The sequence below is a fragment of the Labeo rohita genome, chromosome 13 (genome assembly GCF_022985175.1).
Source record: "Labeo rohita strain BAU-BD-2019 chromosome 13, IGBB_LRoh.1.0, whole genome shotgun sequence".
NCBI classification, from domain to species: Eukaryota; Metazoa; Chordata; class Actinopteri; order Cypriniformes; family Cyprinidae; genus Labeo; species Labeo rohita.
In genome coordinates, this window is record NC_066881.1 from 19,180,079 (window position 1) to 19,200,457 (window position 20,379).

The 20,379-nt window shown below is 35.5% G+C and overlaps 1 protein-coding gene across 3 annotated transcripts in view; it reads right to left on the reverse strand.

Annotated features, from left to right (window-relative positions):
* Positions 1–2,561: 2,561 nt before the first annotated feature.
* Positions 2,562–20,379, reverse strand: part of ccdc85a (coiled-coil domain containing 85A) — a 36,406-nt gene continuing 18,588 nt past the window's right edge. For all 3 annotated transcript variants that reach the window (XR_007828995.1, XM_051126558.1, XM_051126557.1), the window contains exons 3-4: positions 5,166–5,223; positions 2,562–4,987 (exon numbers count right to left, since the gene is read on the reverse strand). Coding sequence is in view for 2 of the 3 variants with exons in the window: in XM_051126558.1 (XP_050982515.1) it covers positions 4,972–4,987; positions 5,166–5,223 (74 nt within the window). In the remaining variant the exon portion in view is untranslated. The remainder of the gene's footprint in view (positions 4,988–5,165; positions 5,224–20,379) is intronic.

The following is a 20,379-nucleotide window of genomic DNA, read 5'->3' on the forward strand; positions in this document are numbered from 1 at the left end:
ACATATTTCTTTTTATAGTATTTACTGTAGTTAAACATGCACAGTGGCATACAGTTAAAGACAAAAGACAAAGAAAAACAGTGTTGATAATAGATTTGAGTAATGCTTTTTAGCAAACATCCAGTATTTTCTTAAGAAGAGAGTATTTAAAATACTAATACACTTATCAGATATTTCTTGATACTTGGTGTTAAAGTGATCATTGGATGCCCAAAGTTGATATGATTCTTTATCGTCCTAATGAGAAGCCTATAACATACTTTGGTTAAAATTTCTCAGTGGTAGTGTAAAAACACCCTTTTTACCTTGTCAAAATCAGCCCTTTTTAGAGCGAGCCATTCTGTTTCATGTTTCTTTATATGCTAATGAGCTCTGCTCACCCCGCCCCTCTCTTCTGTGGGGTGACAAGCTGTACTGTTTACTTTAGCTGCACTTAGCTGCGAAACTTGCTAATTTGCACATTATTAAGATAGGCGACTTGCAAAGACGCATGTAAAAAACACTTTTACTAATTTCTGCTGTAGGTGAAGCTGGATCACAAATGATTCGCACGAACATAGACACATTTATGTAGATCTCCGGGCGCATTTCGTTCAAAAACGAAAGTAACGTTAATCCTCTGCATCTTCAGCGGCTCAGATGACGGGAGTAAATGATGACTGCTATGTTCCAACAACAACACACCTCAATCGCTCAGTCTGAGACATTCTTGTCTTCCCGTGCAATGGAGTCAACACAATGGTGGTCGGACTGCTCTCAGCTTACTCAGGTCATTTAGGGCAGATCTAAGGTAAGACGGCAGTCTCAGTCAACTATCGTGGGAGCAGCCTTGCTCTGTGTGACGTCACACCGACAAGAAGCTGAGAATGTCCTGATTTTAAAAAGGGGATATTACTTATAAAGATTAAAAAAATACTATGGGTGGATTTTTATCATTATAGAGTGGTTGTGTACACACACTGCCAACACATATTTGACACAACACATTTCAAACAACATGTAAAAGTGAGTTTTGCATCCGATGACCCCTTTAAATGGACCATTCACTTAGAAATGAAGATTCTCTTATCTTTCACTCATTCTCATGATATTCTAAACCTGTATGACTGCCTTTCTTCTGATACAAAAGAAGATATTCTTAAAAAATAGCTGGTTTTGTCCATACAATGAAAGTTACTGAGGACAAACAGGGTCAGTAAGATTTTTCTCTTTAGAAATTAATACTGTTATTCAGCAAGAATGCATTAATTTGTGTAAAGAATAAAGTAAACTATGCATGAAAATTAAGATATTAAGAAATTAAGATATTTTTGATGAAATCCGAGAGCTTTCTGACCCTGCATAGACAGCAACACAACTACCATGTTCAAGGCCCAGAAAGGTAGTAAGGACATCATAAAAATAGTCCAAGTGACATCAGTGGTTCAACTATAATTTTATGAAGCTACGAGAACCTTGTCCTTATTACCATTCTCGGTGGGATTTCAAAAATATCTTAATTTGTGTTCTGAAAATGACCAAAGGTGAAAATGTCCTACAGGTTTGGAACGACATGAGTTGAGTAATTAATGACAGAATTTCATTTTTGGGTGAACTATCTCTTTAAAGGGGTCATCGGATGCAAAGTTCACGTTTTCATGCTGTTTGAACATTAATGTGTGTTGGCAGTGTATGTACAAATCTACCCTATAATGATAAATATCCATGCAGTGGTTTTTTATTAGTCTGTAAAAATAATATCCCCTTTTTCAAATCTGTCGGTGTGTGGCGTCACACCGACAGAGGCCGTTCCCACGATAGTTGATTGACATGAGCGTCTTACCTCAGATCAGCTGTCACAGTCCAACCTCCATTGTTTCGATGCCGGAGCAGGGATGTAAGTTAGACAAGAATATCTCCGACTGAGCGATTGCAGTGTTGTGTTTCTGGATGTAATAAAGAACATAGTGGTCGTCATTTACTCCTGACATCTGAGCTGCTGAAGATGCAGTGGATTACGTTTGTTTGTAAAGGGAATGCGCCTCCCAATCTACATAAATGCATCTATGTTCGCGCAAATCATTCATGATCCAGCTTCACCTACAGCAGAAGTGAGTATAAGGGTTTTTTAAATGAATCTCTGCAATCACCTTTCCTAATAATGTGCTAGTTAGCAAGTTCAGCAGCTAAAGTAAACATGCTCGTCACTCCACAGAGAGAAGAGAGGGGTGGGGTGAGCAGAGCTCATTAACATTTAAAGCAGCCTCGACCAGAACAGGATGATTTTTGCAGAGCTGATTTTGGCAAGGTAAAAAGGGTTGTGTTTTACACTACCATTGAGAATTTTTAACATTTAACTTTTAATTTTTAACTTTTCATTAAGACCCTAATGGGTCATATCAACTTATGGAAAATGGGCATCCGATGACCCCTTTAAGTTACATTTCAAAATCAACATCAAGAATTCAGTTTCTGGTTTCCAGACATTAAACACTTAATTTGAACAAATCAGTCAAAATAAGAAAACCAATGAAAAGTGTTTTACATAAAGAAGACTTTATTGTTTTTACATACATCTCTTAGTATAATATTTATAGATTCCATAATACCAGTACGTCAAAAATAATAATTATAGTTATCATATATAAAAAACTAAGCCTTAAACTACTCTTTACTTTTTAAAAACATAAAGGTTTTTATATATTAATATTTGTTCTGTTTCATAATCTGTCAACAAAAATAAAAAAATCACAGGTTAATGAGCTTATCAAGTAACTTTTGCTGTTTTTAATACTGACGGTATACAGAAGGATTGATGGTTTGCGAGATGTGCGTTACGTTCAGTCAGGGAACAAATATAAACTATGAAGACCTCTCAAGTGAAACGCAACAGTACCTGGAACAAATAAGTACTGAAAGCCAGAATAGATTCAGTTAAATACCTGGTACGAAGAGAGGCATGATGGTCAATGTAGTCCAGTGGGATGACAAGTCTCTGAGTTTTACCTCTCAGTTAAGGTCCAAAAACAGTGAACACTGAGGGCAAGCACATCTAGACTCTAACAGAGCCATAGAGCCACCTCTTCCTTTTGAATCCACAGACAGACGGAGAAAAAAATCCCATTTTAGTGGTGAACCATAAAATGGGTTTGGCAATTTCACAAAGCATTGAAATGGTCAAGATATCTGAGCTTTGTGATTGGGCCGCTTGATTTCAGCAGCAGTGAGGGCAGAAACACCAGACGCAAGAGGACTCGACACAATGGAAGCCTAAAGCGTCTGGCTACACAAGTCTCGGGTGCAGCAGCAGCTTTCTATGTGCTTCTTTTACATCACAACACTGCATCTACGAACAGATCAGTAATGGGATATTGAGAGACAGGAGGGGTGTTTTAGGACGCCTCCCACTTTGACTTTCAGCTTTAGCGACTATAGATAGTTAAGTGTTTAACTACCGTACTTTACACATGGCCATATAGTCAACATAGTAAATTAACTGTTTTCACACAGGTCCTAATGAAAGCCAGGCAGTGATTGATACGACTTCGTCATTATCATTCAGATTTAAGATAAAATTTGATACTCGTGAGCCACTGACATTCAGTATTGCTCAACAGCTTAAGAAATGCCCTTGTTCTTAGAGGCAAAAGGTTTGGTAATAGGTATCTGCCTGTGTGTGCAAAATGTTGTCACACTGCAAAAAAAATAAATAATAATAATAATAATAAATACATAAAATTATATATATACACTACCAGTCAATTTTTTTTTAAGAGGCATCTCTTCTGCTCACCAAGCCTGTAGTTATTTGATCCAAAGTACAGCAAGAACAGTACAATTTAAAAATATTTGTACTATTTAACATAACTTTTTTATTTGAATATATTATAAAATGTAATTTACTCCTTTGATTTCAAAGCTGATTTTTTTTTGCATTATTACTCCAGTCACATGATCCTTCAGAAATCATTCTAATATTCTGATTTGCTGCTCAAAAAAACATTTATCATTATTATGTTAAAAAAAAAACAGCTGAGTAGAATTTTTCAGGTTTCTTTGATGAATAAAAATTTCAGAAGAACAGCATTTATCTGAAATAGAAATATTTTGTAACATTATAAATGCATGTTATTTCGGATAAATGTTGATCTTTGGATTTCTCTATTCATCAAAGAATCCTGAAAAAAATGTACTCAACTGATTTAAAAATTGATGATAATAATAATAATAACAATAAATGTTTCTTCAACAGCATATCAACCTATTAGAATGATTTCTAAAGGATCATATGACACTGACTGGACTAATGATGCTGAAAATTTAGCTTATAAATTTCAGCAATAAATTTCATTTTAAAATATATTCAAAAGGAACGCAGTTATTTTAAATAGTAAAAAAAAATCAAAATATTACTGCTTTTGCTGTATACTGCTTCAAATAAATGCAAGCTTGGTGAGCGGAAGAGACTTCTTTAAAAAAAAAAAATTGTACTGTTCAAAAACTTTTGACTGGTCGTGTATATATATATAAATTTATTTTTATTTTTATTTTTATTTTTTGCAGTGTGAACTGATTGTGTGGTTTGTGGCGACTGTAAACAAAAACCTTTCAGTCCCATTTCAAACTTTTTTGTTTCGTCTGCTTCCGTTCAAAGGAGGTAGGTCTATTTTGTTGGCAAAAGAGAGATGATTAAATCTCCCATTTGAAAAAATCCTTTTGGCAATCGTGTTATTTCCAGCTGTTTAAATCCTAAACGATCCCTCCTCCAGGCCTCGGTTGTTTTGCAGGGCTGTAAGTTGTATTGGGAGACCAGCAGAAACCAGCGTGGTTAGGGAGGGGGACGAGAGACACTGGCTGCTGCAAAAACATTTTTGTCCTTCACTCAGGTTTTTCATCCTCATCTTCCATTTCTGTCAGTGCAAGATAAATGAAAGCAACAGGGATCCTCTTTCATAGCCAGGGCTCCACCACTGGATCCAGTCAAGGCAATGGTCAGGAGGTATCAAAACTGAGGGGTGAAAAAAGCATTTGATTAGGACTGAATATAAAATGTATGTAGATATTTGTACTGAAACTGTAGATTTAAGTCTAGTTTATGCATGCATAAACATGCACAAACACATATATAACCGTATGAAATATTGGCATGCTATAACATGCATACTGTACAGACGTGTGAGCCTTACCTGTCCCAAAGCTTGACACTTCTACAGGAGCTGGTGCAACAGCCAGCCGATATCAGAGCTGCAGAAGAAAAGAATATATTTTAGATGGTTAATTTAATATTGATGGTACTATTAGCTAAATAACAGCTCCTCTAAAAACAATATATAAATATAGTGCTTTCCCAGCTACACTGAGTTCCTCTGAAAAGTAGTGGGCTGACTCACTGACTCAGAGATTATGGTAATTATTCACTTGTTTATAGAGCAGCTGATTAACCCAAAGAACTGTTTCACACTGCCTTTTTTGTGAAAAAGGAGTGAGACAACCAGTAATTTATAGTTATAACTTCTGTTTGGCAAATGGACAGCACCAAGACATTTATTGTAAAAGGGAAAATACAATGCTTCAATGTGGCAAATGAGGTTAGCAGCACTGTCACAGCTCTGCACAGTAAACCTGAATGAGTAATAGTGATCATTCTTTTGAATCTTTTTGATGAATCGTTTGAACCATTTCACAAAAACTAGTTTTAACGTTTCATTAAAGGGATAGTTCACCCAAAAATGTAAATTCTGTCATTAATTACTCACCCTGATGTAGAATACTTTTTGTGCATAAAGATAATAATAATGATTTTATTCAACTATTTCTTCTCTTCCGTGTCAGTTGACGTGACGAGTACCCCGGAGCATTACTTACATTGCTATCTATGGAGGGTCAGAAAGCTCTCAGATTTCTTAATCTTAATTTGTGTTAATTTGCAGATGAACGAAGGTCTTACGGGTTTGGAACAACATGAGGGTGAGTAATTAATGACAGGATTCTCATTTTTGGGTGAAGTATACCTTTTAATAAATCAGACTAAAACTGAATCAATCTGGGATGTTATTTAAAGCTTTGTTTTAGAAATAAAATGTGTGGGAAGTTCATATAGTCCAGATTTGCATCAAGTTTTATAGTGTGAGGGTCATTCCACAAAGTCTTTTCCGCAAAAAAAATAAAATACATATAATCAATATTTTTTAAATATCCATGAAATGAAGACAGATAAAATGACAAGAAATTGTATTGTGCCATCTCAGGCTATATAATTTATTATGACTATTTTTCCTCCTCATTTTTCCTCCTTTCCTCCTGTTACCGACAGAAGCGTTACTAGATACTATAGTTTAATTAGAACTCATTTGCCACTGAATGATATAGGCATTAGCTCAAGGTGACCCTTAAAATGTTTGAATTTTACACAATCTTTAAAAACAGGGTCAAACCTAATCAATGTCATCCCTGTTACTCACATGTCAAAACCTGTTACTCTAAAAAGTAACAGGTTGACAGTAACAGGTCTGACAATTTCAGACAAATTTGCTAAATGCTAGCTAATAGTCAAGTTCACAAAAGTACATGACAAGAAATTGTATTGTGCCCTCTCAGGCTATGTATTTTATTATTTTTGTCAACGCTGTTACCGACACAAACGTTACTAGATACTATAGTTTAATTAGAACTAACATGCTACTAACTGATATAGGCATTAGCTCAATAATATACTGAAGGTAACCTTTAAAATGTTTGAATTTTACACAGACAATCTTTAAAAACAGGATCAAACCTAATCAATGTCATCCTTGTTACCCATGTCAAAACCTGTTACTCTTAAAAGTAAGTTGACAGTAACAGGTTTGACGATATTAAACAAATTTGCTAATTGCTAGCTAATATTCAAGTTCATAAAGGCACACATTATACACTTTGAAAGGATTTTACTTGTAGATATTGATTGTATTAAATGTAAGAAATACTTGTCTAAATTTACATTTTAAAAATGGTAACAGGATTGACACTGCACGATGGCCCATCCCTCAGTCAAGCCTCATAAATCAACAAAAATAGAACATAATAGAGCAGTGAGAGAAAGATGCTTGTGTTTTAAGTGTTGGAATCCTGGTTGAGAGATGATGTAACCTCCTAGAAGTGATGTCACTTGAATGTACATTATTTTACAAGGGTTTTTTGATGAGGGTAACAGGGCTGACATGAAATCATAATTTATATTTTATAAAAAAAAAAAAAAAAATATATATATATATATATATATATATATAGATATAGGTACAGCCAAAAACCTTAACTTTACCAGCATAAATGCTATATAAATTAAAAATATTCTTTAATTGATTTTTGATGCAATATTGATTAAAGCATACATACTATTATGTGTTTAAATTACAGATTTATTTGTTGTTATATTAAATCTATGTTTGATTATTTCTTAGGAACACAAAAAGGCACCAATTTCGTAGAGTCTATCTCTGTCCTGTCTTTGCGTAAATTCCATTATGTGTAGTGTAATTTTAGTGTTTTTATTCACTATTGTAGTATTTATGAATATTTTAAATAATCTTTTAGTTTTGCATTTTCAGTTTTTAATTTAATTGTAAAATGTACTGATTTTGTTATGTACTTTTGTCATTTTCTATTCATTTTTGTTTGATGTTTTTAGCTTTTTTATTTCGTTTTTGCTTTTAGAACTTTAGATTTTCATATAATAGTAGTATTTTATTTTACTTCAGTTTAATTTCAAACATTATAAATAGTTTTCGTTATCAGTAACAAAACTGGTTAGATGTCAAATAAATGAACACTTAAAAAGGAAGTGAATGTGCTAAAACAATGAGGTTAATCATAAATTACTATTGCTATTGACATTTAATTATTGAATGCTTTGACAGCCCCAGTTTCCTTGAATCATTTGACAGAGGCTGTTTATTTGTTCCCTAAGATATTGATTTAATATTGATGCTAAGGTTTCAGAGGCTGGTATCTAACCAAAGCCCAGGTTTGATATTGATCCACTCCTTGCTGCAAGTCACTTTGAATAAAAGTATTAGCTGGATGCATAGCTGTATACATACAGCCACATTAATTGTGAAAGTTTTAGATATGTGTGCGTTTGATTGCCATATTTTTGAAGAATAAATAAGGATGTAAAGTGATAGGCTTGGCAAGATAACATGTATGTTTTTGTCTTGCTAACACTGCTGTTTACAAGCGTATATGCACACACCAAGAGAGAGGATATAAATAAAGGGCGGAGAGAAAGAGAAGCGGCGTGAGAGAGAGAAAAGCCTGCTCTAATCCATGTTACGTACAGTGTGATTGCACCAGCAGGAGGTATGACCCTGAGTGTCTGCTGATGAAAAGTACCTTCTGTCTAAGTCAAGTGTCACTTCTGCAGTGACTTGGTAGTGAAAGAACTCTCTCTGTCCCTCATGTGCTCATTCACACACACACACACACATATATAAAGCTTTAAAGGAGAAGTTCACTTCCAGAACCAAAATTTACAGATAATTTACTCACCCCCTTGTCATCCAAGATATTTATGTCTTTCTTTCTTCTCTCGTAATGAAATTATGTTTTTTAAGGAAAATATTTCAGGATTTCTCTCCATATAGTGGACTATATGGTGCACCTGAGTTTCAACTTCCTAAATGCATTTTAAAATGCAGCTTCAAAGGGCTCTAAATTCCAGCGGAGGAAGAAAGGTCTTAACTAGCGAAACTTATCTTGAGATGGGAGTTTTTCTACCTACTCTAACTGTCATGAACCGGAATACACAGAATTCAAGCAGAGCTAGACAAGACGAGCGTTTGAGGTAAAAAGTATATAAATTGTATTATTTTTTTTATTTTTTTTAGAAAATAACCAATTGTTTTGCTAGGGAAGACCCTTCTTCCTCAGCTGGGATCGTTTAGAGCCCTTTAAAGCTGCATTTTGAAAGTTCAAACTAGGGGGCACCATAGAAGTCCACTATATGGAGAAAAATCCTGAAATTTTTTCCTCAAAAAAACATAATTTCTTTACGACTGAAGAAAGATGTATCATGTCTGTGGAAATATGCAAAAACATACATTGACAGGCAGGTAGGATAGCCTATCGTAGTCCTTGGACCGAGGAATATGATTAGACAAACATTTTGTCATCCTGCGCCTTCCACAGTTGATATAAATACATAGAATATATTTAAACCACTTAACTTAGTGATTACTATTGGGATATGAAGAGACTTTCAACCAGCATAGCAAAAAATGTTTTGGAACCAAATCATCTACCTTGCCTTGAGTAAATGTCTAAATTAATTTTTTTTTAGGTAAAATACTGTGTACTACACTACACATTGTGACTACACACATAGAAATAGGTCAAGAGCTTCTTCAGAGCCAAACCAAAAGCAATTTGTTTCTCTATTGATTTATTTCGCTTAAGGCTTATTACAGTAATACTTCACTTAAGCCCAGGAGACATCCGTCCAGGGAGACACTGCACACACCTCAATCTCATCTATCTATCCATTGTTCTATGTAGTGTTCTATCGTTCTGTCATTCATTCAATTTATCATTCTGTTGTTCATTTTAACTACCATTCTGTTATTCTATCTATCTATCTATCTATCTATCTATCTATCTCTCTAGCTATCTATCTATCTATATGTTTGTCTGTCCCTATAACATCCAAGATGTTCATGTCTTTCTTTCTTCAGTCGAAAAAAATTAAGGTTTTTGAGGAAAACATTCCAGGATTTTTCTCCATTTGGTGGACTTCAGTGGTGCCCAACGAGCTGAAGGTCCAAACTGCAGTTTAAATGCAGCTTCAAAGGGCTCGAGATGTTTCCAGTCAAGTATCGGTCTTATATCGGCAAAACGATCGGTCATCATCTAAAAAAATATATAAATTGATATACTTTTTAACCACAAATGCTCATCTTGCACTAGCTCAGCAATTCATGCACTGCGTAATCACGCTGAAAAGGTCACATGCGATCTGTGACTCAGAAATGTAGGGTAGGGCGAAAAACTCCATCTCATTTTCTTTTCCAACTTCAAAATTATCCAACATTGTTGTTTTTCCTTCTTTTGTAAAGGGCGTTTGATTTTCTTTGCCAGTTTGCTTTGTACAGCAGGTTAGTAGTTCCGCCTACGTCATACGTGCGTGATTACGTAATGCGTGAGGTCAAGCTAGTGCAAGATGAGCATTTGTGGTTAAAAAGTATATAAATGTCAATTTTTTTTTAAATTACTGATCGTTTTGCTAGATAAGACCCTTATTCTGTGTAGAGCCTTTTGAAGCTGCATTGAAACTACAATTACCAAAAAAATCCTGGAATGTTTTCCTCAAAAACCTTACATTTGTTTCGACTGAAGAAAGAAACGCATGAAAATCTTGATGACATAGGGGTGAGTAAATTATCATGAAATTTTTATTCTGGAAATGAGCTAATCCTTTAAAACTGTGTTTTATACAGTATGCTTTGCTGGGAAGCCATAATCATAATCATTAAATCATTTTTAAGCCTGCAGTGAGAATTAGCAAGCATAATCAAATCAGTGAGCCACCACTGCCTCAAAAATACAGCTTTAAGTTCAATAAAATGTGTTAGACCTTATTTTAAAAATTTACAAATGACCAAAATAAGCATGTATTTGGGAACAAGCTTGGAAAATGAATTATTTTACAACAGAAAGATGCTGTTATGTGCCCAAATTGTACCTCAGCTGAGTACCGCTAGTCAAAAACTCTCATTTGATGAAAATACCTGATCTTTTTAAAGCCTAATAGTTTGTGGAGCTCCATTAGAGTAAAGTAATAACGTTATAATGATGCGGAAAGGAGCAGAACAATGGTACAGGAGATGAATGAAGGTGCTTAAACCTCTGACCCGCTTCTCTACATGTTGCATTTGTCAATATCTTTAATAAACACCCCTGAGTTCAAACTGTCTCTGCCCTCTGCAGCTTCAAATGACTGCAATAAATTGTACACTCACAAACACATAAACCTACCCTGCCCTGAGAGAGAGAGAGACACACACACACACACACAAATACTGGTGATAAGTAGGGATGTTTTATGGTGCAAATGTTATTTGTGAATGTAAAACATTATGTCTATAATAAGCACAGTGGCCTGAAGCTGTTAAAGGTCTCAAGAAAGGAAAAAAGTCCATAAAACATGTACGCGCTGCAGTTCAATGTGTTTGGAGTAGGAACTTTTCCTCAGGCACCAATGAGTTTCTTTTTATTGACAGAACTGCCTTTTTTAGCTTGTTTGTGACCTTGTTTTTCATTTAAGGCGTTAAGATGTAAACATAAACTAAAATGTGTTCTCCGGCATGGTGCTTGCATATTAAATAAATTTACTAGTGCTTTCAATACACCGAAAACAAAAAAATAGTTTTTAAGGTTAGCTTAAGTTTAAGGCTTGGATTCTGCATAAATTAAATGGCACATCAGAGCATCTTAAAATTCAGCCAATGTCATGATGTATTTTCTGTCAGCTCTGTGAGAATCAACACATCTGTGACAAGAATCAAATTCAGGTAGACAGCCTAAATCAAGAAGAAATGTGAGCTGTTCTTCTGGATTAAGTCTGTCTCAGTTTTTTCTGTTTCTTTAAGTCATTCTAGACAGAGAGGACAGACAGATGGTGAGATCTGATCTCTGTGGAGCATGATGGCTGTTGTCAGATTCTTTGAGCATACAAAAATATCACTGAATTTTACAATTAAAGGGGTCCTATTATGCTCTTTTACAAAGTCTTGCTTTTGTTTTGGGGGTGTACTAGAACATGCTTTCATGCTTGGTGGTTCGGAAAAAGCATTATTTTTCACATAATTCACATTATTACAATACCTTTCTCCCCAGCCTGGCACAAATGGCTCGATTAGTTCCAGGTTTAATGAAGGCCCGCCTTCCGAAAAATGAAATGTGTTGTGATTGGTTAGCTCTCCCACTGCGTTGACTGGCGAACACCTTAGACAGTGTTTCCATCCTGCTACGCCCCTTGCCAAAGCAGTTAACGCAAGCTAGATTAAAGTGATTCTTATGTTTTAAATATGTATATTTTTCTTACAAAAATGCATCAATTCGCTACAGGAGGCCTTTATTGACCCCCTGGAGCTGTTTGGGGCATTTTTTTTATTATGAATGGATGCACTTTATTGGACTTGTTTTGGACTGATGAAATGCCCATCTATGCCGTTCTAAAGCTTGGGAGTGCCAGGATAATTTGTAATATAACTCCAAATGTATTCGTCAGAAGAAGGAAGTCATATACACCTAGGATGCATGGAGGGTGAGTAAATAATCTGCTACAGTAGTGCTGGGTCCTATTCTTAGCATCCCAGATCGGCGATACATGATATTATCGTGCTAATTTATTTAATTATTGTGCATACTTAGTTTCATTGCCCGAAACCAGCTCCAGCATAAGGCTAAAAGCAGCCTAACATTTTCAAAGAACATCATCACTGATTCGCCTAGCCTAGTCTAGTGCAAGTTATGCATTTTAAAAAACACTTGTGTTATAAGTGAAGCTATCTACACTGTATGATGAACAAATCTCTTACCACACACGGCACACGTCTGTGGCACGTTACTGCTCTGACGCAGCCACTCTAGTCAATGCTTGTGTTTATACCCGCCGCGCTGTGGCTCATTGAAGCGGCTCTCCACGCTGCTTCGCTAAAGTTAGACTAATCCCCCACCCCACAACAATTCAAATTTCCGCAGGCGGGATTTATTTTAATGATATTCTAATGGCCCGCTTTGTGAGATCATAGCTTCCGGAAAACAAAAGCTGTAGTCCAAAGGAGCCGTTCGTTGTAGTTCTTGAAAAGAGATTTTTTAAAAACAAAGTATCTCCCTTTGGAGTGGACTTTGAGATTTGTAACTATGTAGATCTTTTTTATGACCAAACATACACACTGACTAAAATTCAAAAAGTGAAAAGGCATGATAGGACCCCTAGCAAAAGGAATGTTTGGAAATGTAAACTGATTTGTCAAACAAATTGACAAATTACAGAATAAGATATAAATAAATGGCTTAAATCCGTTTTGCTAGTGAAAATACTAATAGCCTAAGACTTTTGCACAGCACTGTATTTCCAAAAGTATAAAGTTTACAACAATCAAAAATAGAAAGTCTAAAAATGTAGATACTGTATAGAGTAAACAAGGGCCACCTTTTATGTATTAAAAACTGAGTGTTCCATTTCAGAGACATTAAAATAATCTTTACTCAAGTACACAGTTAAAGGAAAGGCTTACCCAAAATGAAAATGTGCTGAAAATGTATTCAGCCTACGGCAATCCAAGATGAGTTTGGATCATCTTGGCTATCCAAGATAAGTTATTTTAGATTATACCCATATTTTTGCTAGAAGCTACGGTATGGTTTAAATTTTAAATGCCTGATGATGGATTTGTTTTATACAGACATACAACGTTTAGCTTCACAAGATGTTAATTCATGTACTGGAGTTGTGTGGATTACTTGTGGATTGTTGTGATGTTTTTTATCAGTTGTTTGAACTCTAGTGATGTGCAACATAGACTCACTGTAAATACATGCCTCTATACACAGTTCTGCAAAACTGAAAAAAAAAACATGCCTATACAGTATGTACGAATCACTACAGTTTCCAGTTGAACACTAGAGGCAGTACAACTGACAACTTTTATTCCTTTTCACACAAAGTATGATATACAAGTACAGTTTTAATTAATAAAGCCTAATCATCACTTGCAGAATATTATGTTATGACTTAAAAACAATTTTAACATCCTGCGCGATTTGAAAACTGATACTTTTGAACACTGTCATCACATATACAGCTTCATATGCATGAGTTTTCCAATTTAATAGGTTAGCTCATGTGATACGAGTACACCCCGTAAAACTACGGTTTGACAAAACAACTCCGCATAAGGAAGTTAAAATAGAACGGCTGCATCAACAAATGCATTTTTATATCACTTTTGCATTTGTTAACACTACCGGAGTATTGGAGTATAGAGCATTAACCTTAAGCGACACTACCCAGATATTTGAATTCTGAACAGCTGCAATACGTACCTCAAGCAGCATAATAAAAACGCAGCAATACATGCTTGTACCAATGTAATCTAGCAACGTGTTGTGCTGAATTAGTTGCAGAAAATAATAGAGAAGATAAAGTAGAATACACAGGAATACGAGAATTTCAATACAATGGCTCCTCGTAGGTGCAGTAATGAGCAGTGCAGTATTGTTCTGGGAATGTATTGGAAGTGTCCGAGCAGCACTGCGGTAGAATCCTTATTACCATGGGAGGAGCCGGTGAGCTCCAGCAGGAGATTCAAACAGGACACTGATACTTTTTTCAGGCTGTATGTGGCCTTTTGCATTTGTGTGCATCTGCTGTACATGCATGTTAAAGTAAAGAGGAGATAAGAGGCTGATTCAGCGATGTATGTTATCATCTTTCTCTCATAACCATCATAACCAACCCACGTATCTGACTCTGCTTCTTTCTTTTTCCTCCTTATTTGTTTTCCCCCTCATCTCTGCTGTAATCAGTCAGTATAGGGCTTCCCTGCAGTCCTTCACAAGGTCAGCTGCTGGGCCTCTCATTAAACAGTCCCATCAGCCATCTCTCCAACTCTCTCATCATCTACGCTAGTTCACACCGCTGTCTGGCCTTTCAGTTTAAAATGAGAACGGAATGAATATTCCTGCGAGAAGCAGTGTAGCAAACACAAATCAATAACTCACAGTCTCTTAGAAAGAAGCATGAGACATGCTTGCTCCAGTTTCAGGCCGAAATGTATATACAGTTGTGGTAAAAAAGTTTACATACACCTTGCAGAATCTGCAAAATGCTAATTATTTGACCAAATTAAGAGGGATCATACAAAATACATGTTTTTTTTTTAGTACTGACCTGAATAAGATATTTCACATAAAAGATGTTTACATGTAGTCTACAAGAGAAAGTTGAATTTATAAAAATTACCTCGTTTTAAAATTTTACATTGTTACCTGAATGATCCACGGCTGTTTTTTTTTGTTCAGTGATAGTTGTTCCTGAGTCCCTTGTTTGTCCTGAACAGTTAAACTGCCCGCTATTCTTCAGAAAATTCCTTCAGGACCCACAAATTCGTTTTTCAGCATTTTTGTGTATTTGAACCCTTTTCAACAATGACTGTATGATTTTGAGATCCATCTTTTTTACACTGAGGACAACTGAGGGACTCATATGCAACTATTACAGAAGATTCAAACACTCACTGATGCTCCAGAAGGAAATACAATGCATTAAGAGCCGGGGGATGAAAACTTTTTGAATTTGAAGATCAGTGTAAATTTAACTTGTTTTGTCTTCTGGGAAACATGTAGCTTCTGAAGGGCAGTACTAAATTAAACAAATATGATATTAAGGCAAAATAAGTAGTCTGTTCAAAAGTTTTCACCCCCTTAATGTATTGTTTTTTTTCTTCTGGAGCATCAATAAGCATTTGAACCTTTTGTAATAATTGCATATGAGTACCTCAGTGTGAAAAGATGGATCTCAAAGTCACACAGTCATTGTTGGAAAGGGTTCAAATACACAAAAATGCTGAAAAAACAAAGAATTTGTGGGACTAACAAGTGACTCACGAACAACTATCACTAAACAACAACAACAAAAAAAAAAAAACACACACAGCTGTGGAAAATTCAGTTAACAAAGAGTCAAGCATATGTAAACTTTTGAACGCGGTCATTTTTCAACTATTCAATCAACTATTATTGTCTCTTGTGGACTATATGTAAACATCTTTTATGTGAAATATCCTACTCAGGTCAGTACTAAATAAAAAATAACATGCATTTTGTATAATCCCTCTTATTTTGGTAAAATAATGAAAATTTTGCAGATTCTGCAAGGTGCATGTAAACTTTTGACTTCAACTGTATTTTCTCACATTTCCATTTTGACAGCTAGAGGCTTGAAGTGTAAGATTTCTTTTCATAATTATTATCCAATACATTTTTTTCCCCCAGTGTCATACTGGTTAGACTCCAGGCTTATGCTCTCTGTTACCATAGAAAAGCCTAAATCTTTTAGATCAGTGTATGAAGGCAGAGCGGAGAGTGTCAGAATAGATAAAGTAGCCTTGTGAGTCAATAAGCATACAGGAACAATATGTTTCGCATCAGTCCACTGGACCTTTGGCCTGTTTGTTAGTGGTTGAATGAAGACATGATAAAACGGAAGCGAAAAGAGAAGCGACTGTCTTTGATGTCCTCTGAGCAAACATGCTATTCTGTTGTTCAAAGAACTCGCTCTTTCTTTCATACACACACACACGGTTGGCACTTTTTTTTATAGAGACCATTCAGCAATTACAAGGAGACAGCTCAGACAATACGACTACATCTCAATCTATCAACACACACACTCAGTTCTCTGCATATTATGTGCAGTATCGTTATCGAGCAGAGAAACTGTAATCCAAAAAATAGCCCAAGGTGACTTTCAGGATACATTTATCAATATATTAAGGGCCGTCACTTGAATTTGAGAGGCCCAGGGCCAAATTTCATGGATGAAGAGCGATGAAATGATAAAACACTCATGATTCAGTTATTCCTAGTACTTTTATGTTTGAAGTGCATATTCAGATTATTGATGCATTAATAAGTGCATCACAAAGCTATTCGTAAGAAGTGAAATCTGCATTTTAGTGATCTGATGTTCCAGGTTAGAGATTTAATATGCTAATAATTACAGTTTAATGTGATTTGCAGAGAATATTATTCATTTTTAAAGGTCCCAAAATATCAAATATTTCACATTTATTTCATTTGTATTCTCATTGTTATTTAAATTTCTACAGACTATGGATGGGCGATATGATCAAAATATTATGAATAATTTTCACGGTAATGATATACATATACACATATAATATATAATACATATGATACACAATATTAGTTGTTTTTGCTTTTTAAATAAGGTCTTTATGATATCAAAATATTTCACACCATAGAATTTTTATAATTCTTGGCACCAGTGTCAATTTCACAAAAAAACTGGAAACTAATTACAAGCAATAAGATGAAAAACTACAGTAGAACAAATAATAAGAAATGCTACATTGTATATAAAGTAATCAAATGTATAAAAACACTGCATATTATTCACAGTGTAAATTAAATAAAGTTAAAAAAGTGTTTTAGTCAAGAGCAGTGAGAGATTTTCTCCTTTATTGTTTAGTTAACATGAATGACAGACAGCAGGAATATTAGACTGCTGTCACTTTAAGAGCCGCCCAGATGAAATATAGTGTTACACAGGTGCATTTCAGTGACTTAAAATCACTTGTTTTTAAACCACAATGCTTAAAAATGTGTGCAAACAAGTTTTTGTGACCATGTAGTGCAGCAATGTCATATGAGCGTGTAACCGCGTCAAAAATCGTCAAAAAACTCATGTCTACCAGTATATCGCCCACCCCTACTACAGACCATATCTGATCATTTTGAGCCAATAAAAGAGTTTTACTTAGTTTAAAAACATCTGCAAAATCGTAGACTATACAGTACCACAGTAGGTACTCTGTGGACAAGGCTCTTTTTTATGCAAGCTGCAAAAGACAGTCAGGAGTTCAATTTCAGGTTTGAGGAGCACATAAATATTAATGCTTTAAACGCTCTAAAACAAAACATAATGGGAGGGGATTGACTTCAAAGTGAAAAGCTAATGAGACGAGGAGGAATAGCCCATTGGCCTACTTAACGGGATGTTCTAGGAGAAAACCTGACCGCTATCTTAAATGCACTATGCTCCCTGTTGCCCTTACGAGGAATGAATGACAATGAGCCACTAACTTCCCACCTCTACCGGGATCCTCCGGTCAACCTATATTCCCCACTGGACAAGGTCAACCCTTAATGAGCTTCTTTGCAAATAAATCTGAAATCCGGACCAAGCTGACCTCACCGATTTCCTACAGGCAATAGAGGACTATTTTTATAAGCACATCTGCGTGACTGTTTTTTAATATCGTGATGCCCTCCACATCGTCATGGAGTATGAAACAATGGCAGGCCATCAAGGAAATCAGGTCAGTTAAGAGATTAAATCACAATTTGAAAAAAACAAAAAAAAAAAAACGGGAGCTCAAATAGTTTACGCAATGTACTTTCCCTCAGGGTAAATTATACAATAATCACTATTCAGAGTGAAGACAGTCTGTCTCTGCAGTACACAGGAACACACTCTCCTAACAAGCACAGGAGAGAGTCTTCCCTGAGGAGAACCTTTTCATAGGTGTGCAAAACCCTTATTACAAAGGAGATAAGCCATAGAATTCCCCTATAGATGGGTAACAGTTGCTGAAATGCATGTCCTAATAGGAGAATGAACTTTTATTGTGACATATACACGCTCACACACTGGTGGAGGGTGGGCTGCTCTACTGACCCAGCTTCTAGAAGCAATTTCCCTGAAGCACCAGTGTTCATCCCAAAACACAGCAGTGCTTCAGATTTTCCATAAATGCTGTGTGTCCCCAATAGAGCTTAAGCACATACTGTACTTCAAAAAATGACACCTCAGGTAACTGAAAACCTGAGTCTCTTCGTCATTTGAGACCATCTGCACAAACTAAAAACACACAAGATGACATCTTTCTCCATACATATTAAAGTGCTACAATGGCTTTTATGGTTATTTAAAAAAGCTTCTCATGGCGTTTGTGGGGGAATTTTGAAAGTGTATTAGCTAATCTGATCTGTTAAGCAAAGATGGATAATAGCAATATTAAATGGATTGTTCACTCAAAATTATGTCATTATTTAGTCATCAGTCAAAAATGTTTATTTAGACCATTTTGTGATCTGCTTCAACTCTGACTCAAAAAATGTTTCTGAAGACAGTAGTACACAAGTCATAAGGATCACTTTTTTATATCGCTGGTGTTGCTTGAATGCTATATTCACTAGCTCAATTCACTCTTTCACGGGGAGTTTGACTAACAGGTGATCTGACCAATCATAATGCAGAATCTTGTGTGACAAACCATTTTGTGTGACAAACAAACCAGACAAGATTAACATCAGTGGACTTGAACTTGAAAAATGGTGTGTACTGACATCTTTCCGCGGTTGAAACAATGCCTTATGATGTTCATTCGTGTTTATTTTGTGCTATAACTAGTAAAGTGGAAGAGGTGATTGGTTTACATCCCACTTGAACTGAGGTGCTACAGTGATCTGTCATGCGACATGCATGAAAGAGACATAAGAGTGAGTAAATGATAGCAAAAAAATGTAGTTGAAGTCAAAAGTTTGCATACACCTTGCAGAATCTGCACAATGTTAATTGTTTTACCAAAATAAGAGGGATCATACAAAATGCATGTCATTTTTTATTTAGTACTGACCTGAATAAGATATTTCATATAAAAGACGTTTACATATAGTCCTCAAGAGACAATAATAGTTGAAGAATAGTTTGTCCTGAACAGTTAAACTGCCTGCTGTTCTTCAGAAAAATCATTCAGGTCCCACAAATTCTTTCAGCATTTTTGTGTATTTAATTGCTTTCCAACAATGACTGTATGATTTTGAGATCCATCTTTTACACTGAGGACAACTGAGGGACTCATATGCAACTATTACAGAAGGTTCAAACACTGATGCACCAGAAGGAAACACGATGCATTAAGATCTGGGGGGTAAAAACTTTTTGAATTTGATCAGGGTGTGACACCATTAGTTGTCCACAATGTGAAAAGATGGATCTTATCATACAGTCATTGTTGGAAAGAGTTCAAATACACCAAAATGGTGAAAAGCCATAGAATTTGTGGAATCTTTTTCAGAATTTTTCTGAAGAACAGCAGGCAGTTCAACTGTTCAGGACAAACAAGGGACTCATGAACTATTACTAAACAAAACAAAAAAAAAACACAAACAGCTGTGGATCATTCAGGTAACAACACTGTATTAAGAATCAAGTGTATGTAAACTTTTGAACGAGGTCATTTTTATAAATTCTTTATAGTTTTTTTTTAAAACTTTTATTTTCCTTTGTGGACCATATGTAAATGTCTTTTATGTGAAATATCTTATTCACGTCAGTACTAAATAAAAAATAACGTGTTTTGTATGATCCCTCTTATTTGGGTAAAATTAACATTTTGCAGATTCAGCAAGGTGTATGTAAACTTTTGACTTCAATTGTATTTATTAAGCACTAGCCTGTGTGTATGAATTATGCCGAGAGTGAGAGAGGAAGGCAGATGAGCAGCTTGTGTTGTGACCTTGGGTGTTCTGGCGTGTCTGTTTTAACTTAAAGATCTAAAGGTTGTGTGACTGACGTGTGCCGCTGGATTCAGCTGTACAGATGACATCATGTCC